The sequence below is a fragment of the Oncorhynchus masou genome, chromosome 18 (assembly GCF_036934945.1).
Source record: "Oncorhynchus masou masou isolate Uvic2021 chromosome 18, UVic_Omas_1.1, whole genome shotgun sequence".
NCBI classification, from domain to species: domain Eukaryota; kingdom Metazoa; phylum Chordata; class Actinopteri; order Salmoniformes; family Salmonidae; genus Oncorhynchus; species Oncorhynchus masou.
Window position 1 is genome coordinate 41,120,240 of NC_088229.1, and position 17,431 is coordinate 41,137,670.

Sequence of the window (17,431 nt, forward strand, 5' to 3'; positions counted from 1 at the left end):
GTCGTCCATTCTTCTCTCTCTATTCTACTAACTAACACATAGATGAGCAAATAGGCGTATGGCTTAGTCTCTTTCACCCACGTGTGTGTACGTGCGAATACACACACACACACACACACACGCACACACACACACACACACACACATCTGACAGTGAGAATATGGTGATACTGTACTGCTAGTCCATCAACAGGGAGTGCTTCTCTGCACCACAACGACATAAACAGAGATTATGTGTGGTGGTGACATACTCTCTCAGCTACTCTCCTGTCCTCTCCTCTGTTTTCTACCACTTACCCCGCCAAGACCTGGGGGTCCGTTGGGTCCGGGAGGGCCAGGGGTTCCGGGGTTCCCGGGGGTTCCAGGCTCGCCATCTCTGCCTCTGGGGCCAACATTTCCCTAGGGAAAAGGCGAGAGGGACAAGCACATTCAACAACGGGTTCAATACACAAACATGTTCAGTGTTATCAGCTTTCATTTGGGAAAAGTGAGTGATCGATATTGTTGCATGGCTTTGATGGTGTTGTCTGCCTGAGGAGACTATGTTACTGAATGTAAATCTGTTCGCAATCAATCAATCAATCAACCAACCAATCCATTAATCAATTAACCAACCAACCAATCAACAAATCAGTCCATCACCCAAACAATCAACCAATTAACCAATCAATCAACTGTAATGCATTTGCTGCATAACTAGCCTGGCCAGTGGTTGAAGAACTGCAGAGGACGTATTGAGGTGCTTTGCGGAGTATGCCACTGTTTCGTTACAATCTTATTGTACTATTTATAGATTGGAATATATTGGATTTTCCACAATAAGGTAGCGTATACTGTAAATCTCACTATCCTGGATCTAAATGCAAAGTCTCACACATGATAAACTAGGCAGCAGTTGAAGATGTTGAATGGTTAGCCCTTATTTCAGTCCATACCACAGACAGATTTCTAAGCATAACCTACCTGCACAAAGGTGACTGGGATTTACTGTCTTACCTTATCGCCCTTAGCGCCAGCTTCTCCACGTGGTCCCTGCTCGCCCGAGGGGCCCTGCACAAACAAACATGTTAGGATGAGCAAGATGCTTGACAAACAGAGCAAAACATTCACAAAACAAACAAAAAAATTCACAAAACAAAAATAGCAAGTAAATATTTGAGAATATGTTTACCATAGGGCCTGCTGGTCCATTCGGTCCTACAACCTGGACAACAGAACAGAAAGAGAGCTTGTTCAGTTCTCAATACTTAGTGGGATGAAAGTAGTCTTTTCAAAGCCCTGATGTCTTTGATAAGGTTTCGGGTTGCACTGCTTTGAATTGCTAAGATGCTGGGAATAGCAGGAAGTCCATTGACAATTTACTTTGGCCGAAAAAAACATCTTCCGCTTGTCAGGGTTTGTTAATTTCCCAAGAAGCCTTGCATACCAATGAATAAAACAAGTTACTAAAATGGATGTAAGACGATTGGTTTCGGTCCATTATGTCCTAGGAATGTCGGCTTCCTTCCATGTTTTCGCAACAAAACAACAACAAAAAATCTGTCTAAAACCACCAGGTTCAAAGCATGGTAGCGAATCACTTATCATTCGGAGGCCTTGGCTCTCTAGGAATCATATGATTCCCCAAAAGAAGAAGAACACAAATAGCCAAATGAGTCGTCCGTTACACTCCAGAGAGTCAACCCTGATAATGACTACAAACTGACTTGGATAGCTATGCTGCTTGTACGTGACTTTTAAGTGAGGCTATTATAAAAAACGTGTTGAAGTGTTATCATTAGAAGTAGACATGCCATAGCCTCTTCTTGACTAATGCTTGGCAACGGCATGCAGAGGTACCTAAAAAGGAGCGTAAGTGCCTTCGTTGACCAAAAATCTCGATGTCACTCTGATTTGAACGGACAAACAGGTCTTCTGATCTCTTTCTGAGTGAGCGTGAGCTGTAGTGCATGCCTTTGCATACAGCAGCTCATCACGACTGTACGCTTGAATAAGGCGGAGAAGAAATAAGTACATGAGATAATAAACCCCCCCGTGTCCCCGGAATACTGGCGCAATTATTTGACTATACAGTAAATCTGAGTGTGCATACTTACATCTGCAATCTCGCCTGGTTCCCCTTTCTGGCCCTAATAGGAACAAATGAAAGTCAGTGGTTTTAATGGTGGTCAGTGGTCTTAATGAAAGTCTCTGGTCTTAAATCTGTGGTCCTAACGAAAGTCTGTGGTCCCAATGAAGAATCTAACAGTATAAAGACACATAGTATTCACATCATGTAAGTCTGAAGTATTTTGGAGTCTGAGTGTGTGGATGGTTATACACGGTGTTTAGATGACCGTGTTGGCGATAGTCTGATAAGCATTGTTTAAATGACACATTGGTTTGTCCAACAGAAAATATGATTGTATTTTGCCAAGTTATTGTTATTCGTTCATAACAGCTTTCAGGGTGGCATATCATATCATTGTTTCCCATGGTCTCACCTTAGCACCAATCACCGCCTCTGAGGTTGCATTTGAGGTGGATGAGGAAGAGAGAGAGAGAAAACAACATTAAAAAGGGTGAACTTGAGACTGCTGATATCTGTGTGGGGGCCAAACCTCCAGAGTTTGAACCCTCCAGATTAAAAGGAAAACCTGTGGAAACCAAAGACCAAACTCCAAGGCCCTGACAACCCATCCTGAGTGGGTTTGAGGGTTAGCTGTAGATCCATGTTGAGGGGATGGGGCCAGAAGCAAAGCAAAGCGTGGGGGTGGGACAGATGTTTGGATAAAATCGTCTGTGCGTGAAAAATATTTGTCAATATAGCATATTTTGGAGCGAACAACTGAGTTCATTGTATAAATGGCTTTAGCGAGGAGCATGGTTATTATGATAGACTGATGATGGATTGTTAGAACCAAAATGTATATCTTCTCAAAAGTTCAAGTTTACTATACTTGACAGAATAAAACATGACGCATGAAAAACGTTTTTTTTCGTTTTCAAAGACACATTTTTCAAAATGCTCGAAAATATTATGTCTCAGAATATATGCGCTTTGTTCAATCATAAAACATGAACAATGATTCAAATGTGAAAAGTGAGAGCAGCTTTGGTTTATTTGTGTTGTTCGGAAAGCAAGTATGAGTATTCTATGTTCAAAGTGAATATACTGTATCTTTGAATATTGATAGTAATAGCACAATGGCACTCTATATTATCATGTGTTTGCCTCTCTTCTCTTTGCATATGTTATCTGCTGTGTGTTGAGCCTGGGAGTACACTGTTAGGAGAAAAAGCTGCTATCTAGAACCTAAAAGGGTTTTCAACTGTCCCCATATGTCCCCATACGAGAACCCTTTGTAGAACCATTTTTGGTACTAGGTAGAACACGTTTTGTTCCAGGTAGAACCCTTCCCACAAGAGGGTTCTACATGGAACCCAAAAGGGTTCTACCTGGAACCAAAAAAGGGTTATCCTATGGGGACAGCCCGAATAAGTCTTTTTTTCTAAGAGAGTAGGTTGGGTGAAGTCTGGTGAAGTGAAGAACAATAATGACTCCCACATGCGTATGTCCCTGGGAATAGCATCATATCCAGACGCGATGGGAGTAACGTGGGACCGGTGTTGAAAAAGAAGGCAAAGCAGTCAAAAATGTTCACGCTTAGACACTAGTGATGGAGGAAATGAGACTTCAAGAAGCCCAAAAGTGGGTGGGACTATCATGTCCTGTCAATCATTTGTCTTATTTCACCCCAATAGGATCGCTTTGATGTGGTGGGAAAAAAAGCTTCCATTGAACAAAAAAAATGACACAGTGATTGGCAGCTCAGGATAGCTTCTTAGTCACCCGCCACTAGTTAAAGCAAACATAGAAGTGTCTTGTTTTCAAGATTGACCCTGGTTGTTTTAAGTGGAAACCAGATGCCACAACTGTAGGATTAAACTCCTCATGAAGTGAACATCCATAGAGGGAGATTATCCAGAGGATGTTGCAGGTCTGGTCGCCAATCCAAAACAAGCAGGGAAAAGGGTAACACTATTGAATAGGGAACATCACACCTAGCTAATTATAAATCCCTTTAATACCCATTTATGAGCCACAAAATCTGTCCTGACTCCTGTCCAGACTCATGTCTGCACACCAAAGTCCTGAACATAAGCTACTGAGGACCTGTTAAACCCAGTGAACATCTTAACTACCATTTAGTTCCCCATTCAAAAGTTTTGGCATGTTAAAAGGGCACAGTAATTTATTCATGATTGTGTGAATAAATAAATTACAACCAGTTGGGGCGCTGGCGTCCGCAAGGCAGATGGGGCAGCACTCTCTAGGTTGGATGATGGGGTTGGCACACTCTCTGATCTCCTCGCAGATGATCTCATCACACAGCACTGACCCGCTGTCACACACACAGATACGACACGGCTCCGGCTTCCACACATCCTTATCGTTATAGCGTTGGGCATCCTGGATGCAGCTGCCTGCCTCCTCTGTGACCACCGGCAGGAGGTGGTACAGAGGGCATGGGGCATGCCGGGGGCAGAGATGGGGATGGAGGGTGGTGGTGGTGGATGTGAGAAGTGAGAAGTGGCAGGAGAGGGATAAATAGGGATGGGTGGGTGTCAAAGAGGGCATGACAGTGATCATGGTGTATAGGTGCGGGGGAGGAAGCATGAGGGGGGCACATGTGTAAATGGCAGGGTAAGGTGGAGGGCAAGCAGGAAGGGCATTGATTGCAAGGTGGGGTGGAGGAGAGGGGTGGGGGTCAGAGTGAGATGGGTGAAGGTAAATGGAGGCAGGTGGGAGGAGGGGGGAGAGACAAGTTATCAGCTTAGCATGAGGCCTCATTTACACCACATGCACAGCACACAGCATCACAGCACCCACACTCATGACTACACTCACAGCTTGGGACCATCAACAGGTTTCACATATAATTTTTATTTTATTTTATTTAACCTTTATTTATCCAGGTTAGTCTCATTGCAATAAAATATATTTTTACAGAGAGACCTGGTCCAACCAAGACAGCAGCAGGGGGGAACAATATTTGAGACATATGTCAGACATACTTTAGGAACTTACATAGACACACCATAAAAAGTATATACAGTACCAGTCAAAAGTTTGGACACACCTACTCATTCAAGGGTTTTTCTTCATTTGTACAACTTTTTACATTGTAGAATAATATTGAAGATATCAAAACTATGAAATAACACATATGGAATCATGTATTAAGCAAAAAAAGTGTTTAAAAAATATAAATACATTTTATATTTGAGATTCTTCAAAGTAGCTACTCGTTTCCTTGATGACAGTTTTGCAAACACTTCTCTCAACCAGCTTCATGACGTAGCCACCTGGAATGCATTTCAATTAACAGGTGTGCCTTGTTACAAGTTAATTTGAGCCAATCAATTGTGTTGTTACAATAGAGGGGTGGTTTACAGATTTGACCCTATTTGGTAAAAGACAAAGTCCATATAATGGCAAGAACAGCTCAAATAAGTAAAGAGAAACGAAAGTCCATCATTACTTTAAGACATGAAGGTCAGTCAATCCGTAAAAGATTTCAAGAACTTAGAAAGTTTCTTCAAGTACAGTCGCAAAAAACATCAAGCGTTGTGAGGAAACTGGCTCTCATGAGGACCGCCACAGGAAAGGAAGACCAGAGTTTCCTCTGCTTGCAGGGGATAAATTCATTAGAGTCACCAGCCTCAGAAATTTCAGCCAAGATAAATGCTTCACAGAGTTCAAGTAACAGACACATCGCAACATCAACTGTTCAAAGGAGAGTGTGTTAATCAGGCCTTCATGGTCGAATTGCTGGAAAGAAACCGCTACTAAAGGACATCAATAATAAGAACAGAATTGCTTTGTTCAAGAAACACGAGCAATGGACATTAGACCGGTGGTAATCTATCCTTTGGTCTTTGGTCAAATGAGAGATTTTTGGTTCCAACCACCTTGTCTTTGTGTGACGCAAAGTAGGTGAACGGATGTTCTCCACATGTGTGGTTCCCACCGTGAAGCATGGAGGAAGAGGTGTTGGGGTGCTTGCTGGTGACACTGTTGGTGATTTATTTAGAATTCAAGGTACACTTTACCAGCATGGCTACCACCGCATTCTGCAGCGATACGACATACTATCTGGTTTGCGCTTATTGTGACTATCATTTGTTTTCAACAGGATAACGACCCAACACACCTTCAGGCTGTGTAAGGCCTATTTGACCAAGGAGGAGAGTGATGGATTGCTGCAGCAGATAACCTGGCCTCCACAATCACCTGACCATACCCACTTGACATGGTTTGGGATGAGTTGGACTGCAGAGTGAAGGGAAAGCAACCAACAAGTGCTCAGCATATGTGGGAACTCCTTCAAGACTGATGGAAAAGCATTCCAGGTGAAGCTGGTTGAGAGAATGCCAAGAGTGTGCAAAGCTGTCATCAAGGCAAAAGGTGGCTACTTTGAAAAATATAAAATAGATTTTGAATTGTTTAACACTTTTTTTGGTTACTACATGATTCCATATGTGTTATTTTGTAGTTTAGATGCCTTCATTATTATTGTATAATGTAGAAAATTGTAAAAATAAAGAAAAACCCTTGAATGAGTAGGTGTGTCCAAACTTTTGACTGGTACACCATGTTTTGACGAAGACACAAATATATTTCAATTACAGACATATATATATTTTTTAAATCTATCATATGTACAGTTGAAGTCGAAAGTTTACATACACTTAGGTTGGAGTCATTAAAACTCCGTTTTTCAACCACTCCACAAATTTCTTGTTAACAAACTATAGTTTTGGCAAGTCGGTTAGGACATCTACTTTGTGCATGACACAAGTAATTTTTCCAACTGTTTACAGACAGATTATTTCAGTTACAATTCACTGTATCACAATTCCAGTGGGTCAGAAGTTTGGGACCACGCAGCCGCCATACCGCTCAGGAAGAAGACGCGTTCTGTCTCCTAAAGATGAACCTACTTTGGTGCGAAAAGTGCAAATTAATCCCAGAACAACAGCAAAGGACCTTGTGAAGATGCTGGAGGAAACAGGTAGAAAAGTATCTATATCCACAGTAAAACGAGTCCTATATTGACATAACCTGAAAGGCCGCTCAGCAAGGAAGAAGCCACTGCTCCAAAACCTCCATAAAAAGGCCAGACTACGGTTTGCAACTGCACATGGGGGACAAAGATCGTACTTTTTGGAGAAATGTCCTCTGGTCTGATGAAACAAAAATAGAACCGTTTGGCCATAATGACCAGCGTTATGTTTGGAGGAAAAAGTGGGAGGCTTGCAAGCCGAAGAACACCATCCCAACCATGAAGCACGGAGGTGGCAGCATCATGTTGTGGGAGTGCTTTGCTCCAGGAGGGACTGGTGCACTTCACAAAATAGATGGCATCATGGGGGAAGGAAAATTATGTGGATATATTGAAGCAACATCTCAAGACATCGGTTAAAGCTTGGTCGCAAATGGGTCTTCCAAATGGACAATGGTCCCAAGCATGCTTCCAAAGTTGTGGCAAAATGGCTTAAGGACAACAAAGTCAAGGTATTGGAGTGGCCATCACAAAGCCCTGACCTCAATCCTATAGAAAATTTGCAGGCAGAACTGAAAAAGCGTGGAGAGGTCTACAAACCTGACTCAGTTACACCAGCTCTGTAAGGAGGAATGGGCCAAAATTCACCCAACTTATTGTGGGAAGCTTATGGAAGGCTATGCAAAACGTTTGACCCAAGTTAAACAATTTAAAGGAAATGCTATCAAATACGAATTGAGTGTATGTAAACTTCTGACCCACTGGGAATGTGATGAAAGAAATAAAAGCTGAAATAATTCATTATTTCTACTATTATTCTGACATTTCACATTCTTAAAATAAAGTGGTGATCCTAACTGACCTAAAGCATGGACATTTTACAAGGATTACATTTCAGGAATTGTGAAAAACTGAGTTTAAATGTATTTGTCTATGGTGTATGTAAACTTCCGACTTCAACTGTACCACTGCCTCAAGTCCTAATGCCAATCACATTCCTCAATAGCATGTGAATCAACCAAACTTTTAAACTCATCCTAGATGAGAAGATCCTGGAGAGAATTACAAGACTACAGAACCGAGTCTGCTCTTTAAAAGTAAGTAGGAGTGACCTTATCGAAGAAGAACAGAGATGCCCAGAATCACACAAAATCACTTATTATTAACCACATTAAAGACAGAAGCATATCAGCATAATTTATAATAATGTATGGCATCATTATGTTCATCATATCCAGGTATTATGCCTAATAGACTCATCTCAACACGATGCAACATGGATTGGCAGCATGGCAGACTGGATCTTTCAAGGTACTGGTCTGGGTGGATGCTGATTCTACCTGGGGGCCGCAGTCTCACAAAATCTAACCACCGGTCTGTTGCTTGGTTTAATCTAGCAGCATACCACCAAGCATCCCACTGCAGGTTGGCTTCTAAAGCTAAGCAGGGTTGGTCCTGGTCAGTTTCTGGATGGGAGACCAGATTCTGCTGGAAGTGGTGTTGTCGGGCCAGTAGGAGGAACCCTTTCCTCTGGTCTAATTTTTAAATCCCAATGCTCCTGGGCAGTGATTGGGGACATTGCCCTGTTGTAGGGTACTGACTTTCCAATGGCATGTTAAATGGGTGTCCTGACTCTCGGTGTCACTGAAGATCCCATGGCACTTATTGTAGGAGTAGGGGCTGTTAACCTTGGTGTCCTGGATAAATTCCCGATCTGGCCTTCATGGCCACCTAATCATCTCCAGTTTACAATTGCCTCATTCATCGCCTCTCTCCTGTAACTATTCCCCAGGTCGTTGCTGTAAATGAGAATGTGTTCTCAGTCAACTTACCTGGTAAAAAAAAATCAAAAGCTCAACAAAGCCTCACCCAGGTTTATTTATCCTGCTCTCAAACGGCTAGATTCGTTAACTCCAACGGAAGATAAAGCATCCATTCAGATCACAGTAATCATATGCAGGAGGATGCTGAGGCAGCCGACAATGAATGTATATAGCGGTGCCATTTACAGTGCAAATAGTTTTTTTTTGCGTGGTGGAGTTAGTATGTTTAACCTGTATGCCTACTGCGCTCCCTGGTGACCAGTGGACCTCTTATGAATGAGTCCCTCACACTGGGGGACTGTGCCCAATTGACAAGCTGCTGCCCTAAGTAAACAGGGAGTCCTTCTAAAATTCTCCATCTGGATCGCACAGCTGTGTCAGGCGCCAGTTCAAACACATTGGAGAATTGAGAATGGGTAGCTTTCATGCACATGGTCTAAGGTTGGGTATACGAGGTTAAATGCAGCTATTTGTTTGTGTTTCATTTATGTGAAAGTGGTTATTAGCACGTACCTGCTACCAAACTCTACTATATAACACACGAGTAAACCATTTAAGCTTTCCCCACAAAAGGTGGGTTCGGTTGGTGGCATGTTTTTCCGCAACTTTTCTTTGAGTTGTGGCAATATGTATACGGACCCACAATCTCTAATTACTTACTAAACGCTTAAAACTACTAGCAACAATGGACACGTGGCCCTTAAAATCTGTTCTTTGGAGTACTTCAAAAGAAATTGATGAACCGTTTTTGTCTATGTGGAAACAAGCCTATGAATATGAGGATTTGTAAAGCAACACATGATACATTACACATTGCATAGTGTGGTGTAGCCTATCTCTCTAGCGACAGTAGTATCCTGTTCCATAGTTTCTTCATAAAATAAAATATCTTATTGAGCGACCAACTGCCATTCACTTCCTGCTACCCTTTGAGCCTTCTAGTCTGGGGTCAAGCTGTTTCTGACCTTGTCTTTTTAAATTATGAATATAATTAACCTTTTCAAATATTTCAGCCGCAACATGAAACACAAATAATTACACTTTTAATCCCCCTCGTCTAACAAATAGTCACCTTAAACAATTCAGCTATTCTTTTGAAATCAGAATGTTTTCTCAGAGGGGGGGTGTAAATGTCAAAGTAAACGTTTTCTAAATTGCCCAATAAGCTCTTGAACTGTCAAAGCATCTCAAGTGAGCCACTGTGTCTCGTCTGTTGTCTCCACCAAATGGATTTGTGTTGTTAAACACTGGCACCACGGCTCGAGAGAGCACACTGACGTGTGCTTGTTCAGAGACAGGAACCACAGTGAGTATCCAGGAGTGAAACAAACGGACACTTGTTCACCTGGTTCTCCATCCCACACAGATGTGCCTTGATAGCCTCACCTATCCTCCCAAAAGAAAGGTCAACTCTTTCATAGAGCCCCTTATATCTGCAAACACTTACAATGTAACCAAAATGTAGCAATTAACGATGTCAATACCAAACCAGTATTAGGATGATAATGTTCAATTCAATACCATTATTTACATAGTTAAATAGTAATTTCTTAAATTGATATCATGTACAGTATAACAGTCCAGATAATTAACATTTCACCTCTTCCTCCAATGACCGACAGATATGTTTTCATGAGTTTGTGCCCCTCCACCAATGCCAATGTACCAAAGTGGTTCACAAAATCATATCCATTTCTCATATCTTGTTTGCTGCAGTTTTACCAACACTTGCCCTATTCATTGTGAAGGTGAGAATTGCGCAGGAACTTTAGATGCCAAGGTAGTGTGCCACAGAAGCGCAGAAAGTAAAATATGAGTTGATAAAATGGCATCAAAAGACAATTCAACAGAATTATGTAACTTACGGTCGTCCTCTTCCTGGCATCTGACAATGGATATTAAAACAACTTGGGATGCTACAAGTAGCAGAACAGTCCGTGAATCCACAAAGCTGAACATGTCTAAATTTTAGACATGCAGGACCTTGGGTGAAGAAAAAGATGGGACGGATCAGACGATGCTCTCTTTTAATGGAGTGTGTTTGTGTGTTCCCAGAGACTACAACCGAACCATGCAGTCAACCTTCCAAAATCGAAGTGGAATCCAACGCGGGGCCCTAGCCGGCACTTTACACCCACCGCGTCAGAGCAAGAACCGCGGTTTTATGTCCACAGTACCTTCTACGGATCTTCGTATATTCCAAAATACTAGACCTCCCCCCGACCCCCAGTCGAGCTTGAAACCCAACCCACATCTCCCTCCCCTCAGCACCAGCAGAATCTATTCTCCCAGCGACCTCTTTCTTTCTCCTATTCCTCCCACGCGCTGCGAGGACGAGGTAGCCTACCTATAAATCACATTTTTTGGTTGGCTTTCGACCCCCCATTACAATAGCGTGAAGTATAGCCACTCACCACAATTTGAAGTAGACCTTTTCCGAATGTTGCTCAATAGGCTACAATAACCAATAACAGATTTTCAATTTTACCATTTGCAGGTGGATTTAGGCCTTCACGGATAGGCCTACATTCATATTCAACTCATGTTTATTCATACACTTTTTTTGTATTGGCACTTAAAATAGGCAACTCTCTTATATATGGGCTTATAACAAATGTGTAATGCAGTAATGACCAGATGTCTGAATTACATCATGGCTCTTTTGATGCAAGAGTATCGGAAGTCTGCCTGGGATCATGTCCATAGACTTGCAGTTTAGATTTAGGACCCAGAACAGAATTTACTCAGGTCAATAGATGAGAGACAGGCTTTTAAGATGGATCAGCTATTGTGCACACAAATATAGGATTACTGTATTGAAGTCCATGGATTCCCCCAAGAGGAAACCAATCCCCTCATTGAGAGTGAATGACACTGTCGACCTGTCCACCTATACATGTGCCCACACTTGGCAAATGTTGTAGGCCTATATTTAGAAAGTTTCTACATTTCAATATTCTCTCTCTCTCTTTCTCTCTCTCTCTCTCTCTTTCTCTCTCTCTCTCTCTCTCTCTCTCTCTCTCTCTCTCTCTCTCTCTCTCTCTCTCTCTCTCTCTCTGTCTCTCTCTCTGACTCTCTCTCTCTGTCTGTCTCTCTCTCTCTCTCTCCCTCTGTCTCTCTCTCTCTCTCTCTCTCTCTGTCTGTCTCTCTCTCTCTCTCTCTCTGTCTCTCTCTCTCTCTTACTCTCTCTCGCTCTCTCTTTCAATTCAATTCAAAGGGCTTTATCGGCAGGAATTGTTAATAAACTTGGTGTTCATCTGCTCACAGGCCTCCAACTAACCTACATGTAAAAAAAATATACAAAATAAAATAAGGCTAATCCACTTAGCTAACAATGGGAGTTGAGGGTGTATGAAGTGGACCATGGTGTGAACTACCGTAGGGAGCACCGAGGGCATGGGAAACGGCCAGCCTGTCTCTGAGGATTAACTCATTCTAAACCTGTCTGACTCTACAGAGATTCTTGGATTATGGCTTTATGGGTGTCTAATTATTGCTGGACCTGAGGCTACCCCTGGGTGTGTAGAGCACTCCAGTCGATGACAATGTTATGTCATGGTCACGTTGCATACTTAGGGTCAATCAGAGTTTCGGCAAGAGGCCTGTCTGTTTGAGCAAAGACCAGTTGACATGAGGCTGTGAGAACCAGTTAAAAGAAGATGTCTGCCATGACTGTTTGCAATGTATATTAAGGGGCTGGAAACTGAAGGCGTGTTGTATGCATTTCCATTAACTTTCCTGCATATGTAGTAATAGTGTTGGCTTGATTACATGTAAATGTGAACAGAAATACACACCAACTGTAATTACTCAGCAAGCAGCACCGCACTGTCTATTCTAAACCAACAATGTATCCCTTCAAATTACAGTACATGCAGTACATACAGTACATACAAATTCCACCAGTACATGGAGCTTGTTGCTATTGCTAATGTTATACTAGTTACCTGTCACAACAGTTCAGATGCCCAACAGTCCCCTCCAGGCAAACAACATGAGCTCTCTTCATTGTGAAGCTCAGAAATAGTGAACCAGGGGATGAAATGCCTCTATGATCTTTATCGTGTATCTTTCTGAGGCAGATAGGGCCAGGTGAGAGGGTCTGAAAGCAGGTCTTTGTTGAGTGGAGAGGCACAGTCACACCGGGGTCATAACCTTTTCGAGAGACCTGTCATATAGGGAAGAAAGCGTCTGAACCCTCCATCACACCCCTGATCACTTTCTACAGATACAGTAACAACTGATCCAGGGACATGTTTATTATTTGGTGCATATTAGTTAAGGTTAGGATTAGGGAAGGGATAGCTGATCCTAAATCAGTTAATTTGGAAGAACCTTGACCAATGCAGTCCTCATATCTGTTCCTAAAGCAACTAGTGAGCTCTGAATGTCTGTCTTCAATGACCATCATGCCTGTCCTAGCGAAACCAAAATTATGTTCTATTAAGACAATATCACACTCTCATTAGCATGCAATTTACAAAGTGAAGCCAGGTTATTTTATTAGGCACGTCAGTTCAGAACAAATTCTTATTCAGGGGCAGAATGACAGATTTTTACCTTGTCTGCTCAGGGATTCGATCTTGCAACCTTTCAGTTACTAGTCCAACGCTCTAACCACTAGGCTACCTGCCTCCCCAGAAAATGGGAGATTGATAGATCATAGGACCAACAGTAGGTACATACACTGAGTTTACAAAACATTAAGAACAGCTGCTCTTTCAATGCCACAGACTGACCAGGTGAACTCAGGTGGAAGCTATGATCCCTTATTGACGTCACTTGTTAAATCCACTTCAATCAGTGGAGATGAAGGAGAGGAGACAGGTTAAAGAAGGATTTTTAAGCCTTTTAACAATTGAGACATGGATTGTGTATGTGTGCCATTCAGATCGTGAATGATCAAGACTAAATATTTAAGTGCCTTTGAACGTGGGTATGATAGTACGTGCCAGGCGCACCAATTTGTGTCAAGAACTGCAACGTTGCTGGGTTTTTCACGCTCAGCAGTTTCCTGTGTGTGTCAAGAATGGTCCATTACCCAAAGGACATGCAGCCAACTTGACACAACTGTGGGAAGCATTGGAGTCAACATGGACCAGCATCCCCGTTGAACGCTTTCGACACCTTGTAGAGTCCATGCCCTGACGAATTGAGGCTGTTCTGAGAACAAAAGGGGTTGAGGGGGTGCAACTCAATATTAGGAAGGTGTTCCTAATGTTTGGTGTACTCATTGTAGAACTGGAATATACTGGTAACTGACAAAATAAAGGAAATAGCAACATAAAGTGTCTAAATAGGTTGTAGGTGTCTGGAACTCTGTCAGAGTAACGTGACATCCTTCTTCCACGAGAAATTCCATAATTTGGTGTTTCGTTGATGGTGGTGGAAAACACTGTCTCGGGTGCCACTCTAGAAACTCCCAGAAGTGTTCAATCGGGTTGAGATCTGGTGACTGAGACGGCCGTGGCATACGGTTTACACTGTTTTCATGCTCATCAAACCATTCGGTGACCACTCTGTGATGCCCTGTGATGGCGGCATTGTCATCCTATTGGGACATAGCCATGGTAGCCAAAATAATGGCCTGCCCAGCATTTTTATACATGACCCTAAGCATGATGGGATGTTAATTGCTTAATTAACTCAGGAACCGCAACTGTGTGAAAGCACCTACTTTCAATATATTGTGTATCCCTCATTTACTCATGTGTCTCCATTATTTAGGCAGTTACCTGTACATAGAACTGCAATCTGAAAGCATCACTCAAATGCATGACTACTAGACGGCCATCTTGGGGACTTATTTAGAATGTTCTGTTTTACTGATAACTTCTGCTGGATTTCTCAGTGTACCATGCCTTATGATCACAACAATAGATCAATTGAACTGCGCCTCCATAATGGTAGCCAAGGTCCAAAGAACTTAATGTGCGATAGAAAACTGTCCGTTCAAGAAATGTCTCTCGTTCCCCCGACTGTACGCTGCCTCCGTCTCCCTGAGCACACAATAGGCCTCTGTGTGCTGCTCACACGGAATGCTGTGAGATGGCAGGGCAGTGGGGATCGCTGCCTGATGAGGATGGTGGCTGGGGGGTTGAGGTATGGTGGGTATGGTGGGAGGATGGAGGGGTTCGGGGGGGGGTGATCATTCAGGACTGTATGACTGCAAAGAGGCTCCAGGGGTCTAGAGGGTGTCTAGGTTTTGGCACGGTGACCACTGTGGAGGGGTGGCTGTGGTTTGCTGAGTACACAGAGGGGGCGGGGCGGGGCGGGCGGGGGGGGCTGCTTCAACGTACCTGGGGAAGTCGAGCAAAGGACAGGGCCAGTCTCAGTCTATAAAATATATTTGTTATTGTATCCATTTTCTATTATAATTTCATAAATGGTGCAGGAGGTAAAATGTAAAGTTGAATAGCATACCCAGATTACCAAAATAGTAGATAATGGGACCAAAAAGGTGATAATCTACATTTTTTTTCAACGCTGTACAATTGCGCTGTGTTTAACTCTAACTTCTGCTGAAGAGAATGAGGGAAATCTGTGGAATATTTGGATTTCAGTGCACATCTCTGGCGTAGAGATGTCTTGGTGAAAAAACTCCCTCCAGTGGAAGTCGGGTAGAACTGTCTGGCTACTCTTGCTTTAGCGGTGTGCGTGTGTGTGCGTGCGTGCGAGTGCATGTGTGCGTTTGTGTGCCTGTTTGCACTGTAAGGCCTGTATGTCTGTGTCATTATGGGGAGGAATGTGGGAGAGAGTAAAGTTGGCAATGAGTGAGAATTCCATTCACGCTGGGTGGTAGATGGATAATAGACCGTGTTCTTTAATTTGAGAAGCGAAATGAACGATGCATCACATCTCTACAATTCTCTAATTAGGGAGTTTTGTTTCACGACTCTGCACACAATTAATATGTTCCTCTCGCTATGATCAATATCAAATTAAAGTCTAAGAAGTCATCTAAAATTGAAAGCAGAGGATATGTTGAGATTGGAAAGTAGCAATTCCCTTTGGATAGTAAAAGCATAAAATGAAGATGTCGCAGACACTTTTTTCCTCATTGGCTTTTCTTCCAACATCATTCTAACCTTCTGTCCTACAAAGTAGAAAGCATGCCTCTCAGACCCAAGAGAGTTCAGCGAGGGTCAGAAAAACGAACCTTTCAAACCAAGACGTTTTGCCGCCAATTTTAGCATACCACCAACTTTTTGCAGACTTTTCTTTGTACTGTATTTGAACGATTTTGCCAACAGCCAAAGCCTGTACTTTTAATTCCACCAACCGAGGTAGTCATGATTGTGGTAATATGTCCCGCCAAACCCTCAGTATTAATGCAAACAAACAACATCCCCCTCTTCCTCAGAGAACGACAGCGTAAATGGAGAAAGATGCCAGTGAGAAGTAGCCTGACTGGGCAAAACACTTCTCTTTGATCTCTTCTTTAGCACTTCATGAAGTAGTTGTGATTTTGGGGTTGTGTGCACTCTGATATGTGCTTGTGTGAAATTGTCCAATGATATTAGCTGGGTACAAGATTGTGTAGGTTACTTTCTAAATGTAATCCGTTACAGTTACTAGTAGGTTACTTGTCCAAAATTGTAATCAGTAGTGTGACTTTTGTATTACCCAGTAACGTAACCTGATTACTTTCCGTTACTTTTGGATTACTTTCACTTTAACAGGCATTAGAAGACATAAGAGCGCTAAGAACCTTGGCGTGATCCTGGACAACACCCTGTCGTTCTCAACCAACATCATGGCGGTGGCCCGTTCCTGTAGGTTCATGCTCTACAACATCCGCAGAGTACGACCCTGCCTCACACAGGAAGCGGCGCAGGTCCTAATCCAGGCACTTGTCATCTCCCGTCTGGATTACTGCAACTCGCTGTTGGCTGGGCTCCCTGCCTGTGCCATTAAACCCTACAACTCATCCAGAACGCCGCAGCCCGTCTGGTGTTCAACCTTCCTAAGTTCTCTCACGTCACCCCGCTCCTCCGCTCTCTCCACTGGCTTCCAGTTGAAGCTCGCATCCGCTACAAGACCATGGTGCTTGCCTACGGAGCTGTGAGGGGAACGGCACCGCAGTACCTCCAGGCTCTGATCAGGCCCTACACCCAAGCAAGGGCACTGCGTTCATCCACCTCTGGCCTGCTCGCCTCCCTACCATTGAGGAAGTACAGTTCCCGCTCAGCCCAGTCAAAACTGTTCGCTGCTCTGGCCCCCCAATGGTGGAACAAACTCCCTCACGACGCCAGGACAGCGGAGTCAATCACCACCTTCCGGAGACACCTGAAACCCCACCTCTTCAAGGAATACCTAGGATAGGATAAGTAATCCTTCTCACCACCCCCCCTTAATGATTTAGATGCACTATTGTAAAGTGGCTGTTCCACTGGATGTCAGAAGGTGAATTCACCAATTTGTAAGTCGCTCTGGATAAGAGCGTCTGCTAAATGACTTAAATGTAATGTAATGTAATGTAAATAAATGTTCCATCAAACGCATCTGGTGTGTCATCATATTGGTCTCTGACTTGTGGTCAGATTCACTCATGTAGAA

General features: G+C 43.0%; 1 protein-coding gene across 1 annotated transcript in view; it reads right to left on the bottom strand.

Moving 5' to 3' along the window:
- LOC135504615 (collagen alpha-1(II) chain-like) overlaps window positions 1-11,019 on the bottom strand; it is a 28,989-nt gene extending 17,970 nt beyond the window's left edge. The window contains exons 1-6 of the mRNA XM_064923339.1: window positions 10,738-11,019; window positions 2,484-2,503; window positions 2,097-2,129; window positions 1,172-1,204; window positions 997-1,050; window positions 298-399 (exon numbers count right to left, since the gene is read on the bottom strand). Coding sequence (XP_064779411.1) covers window positions 298-399; window positions 997-1,050; window positions 1,172-1,204; window positions 2,097-2,129; window positions 2,484-2,503; window positions 10,738-10,831 — 336 coding nt within the window. The 5' untranslated portion in view covers window positions 10,832-11,019. The remainder of the gene's footprint in view (window positions 1-297; window positions 400-996; window positions 1,051-1,171; window positions 1,205-2,096; window positions 2,130-2,483; window positions 2,504-10,737) is intronic.
- Between the last annotated feature and the right edge of the window lie 6,412 nt (window positions 11,020-17,431).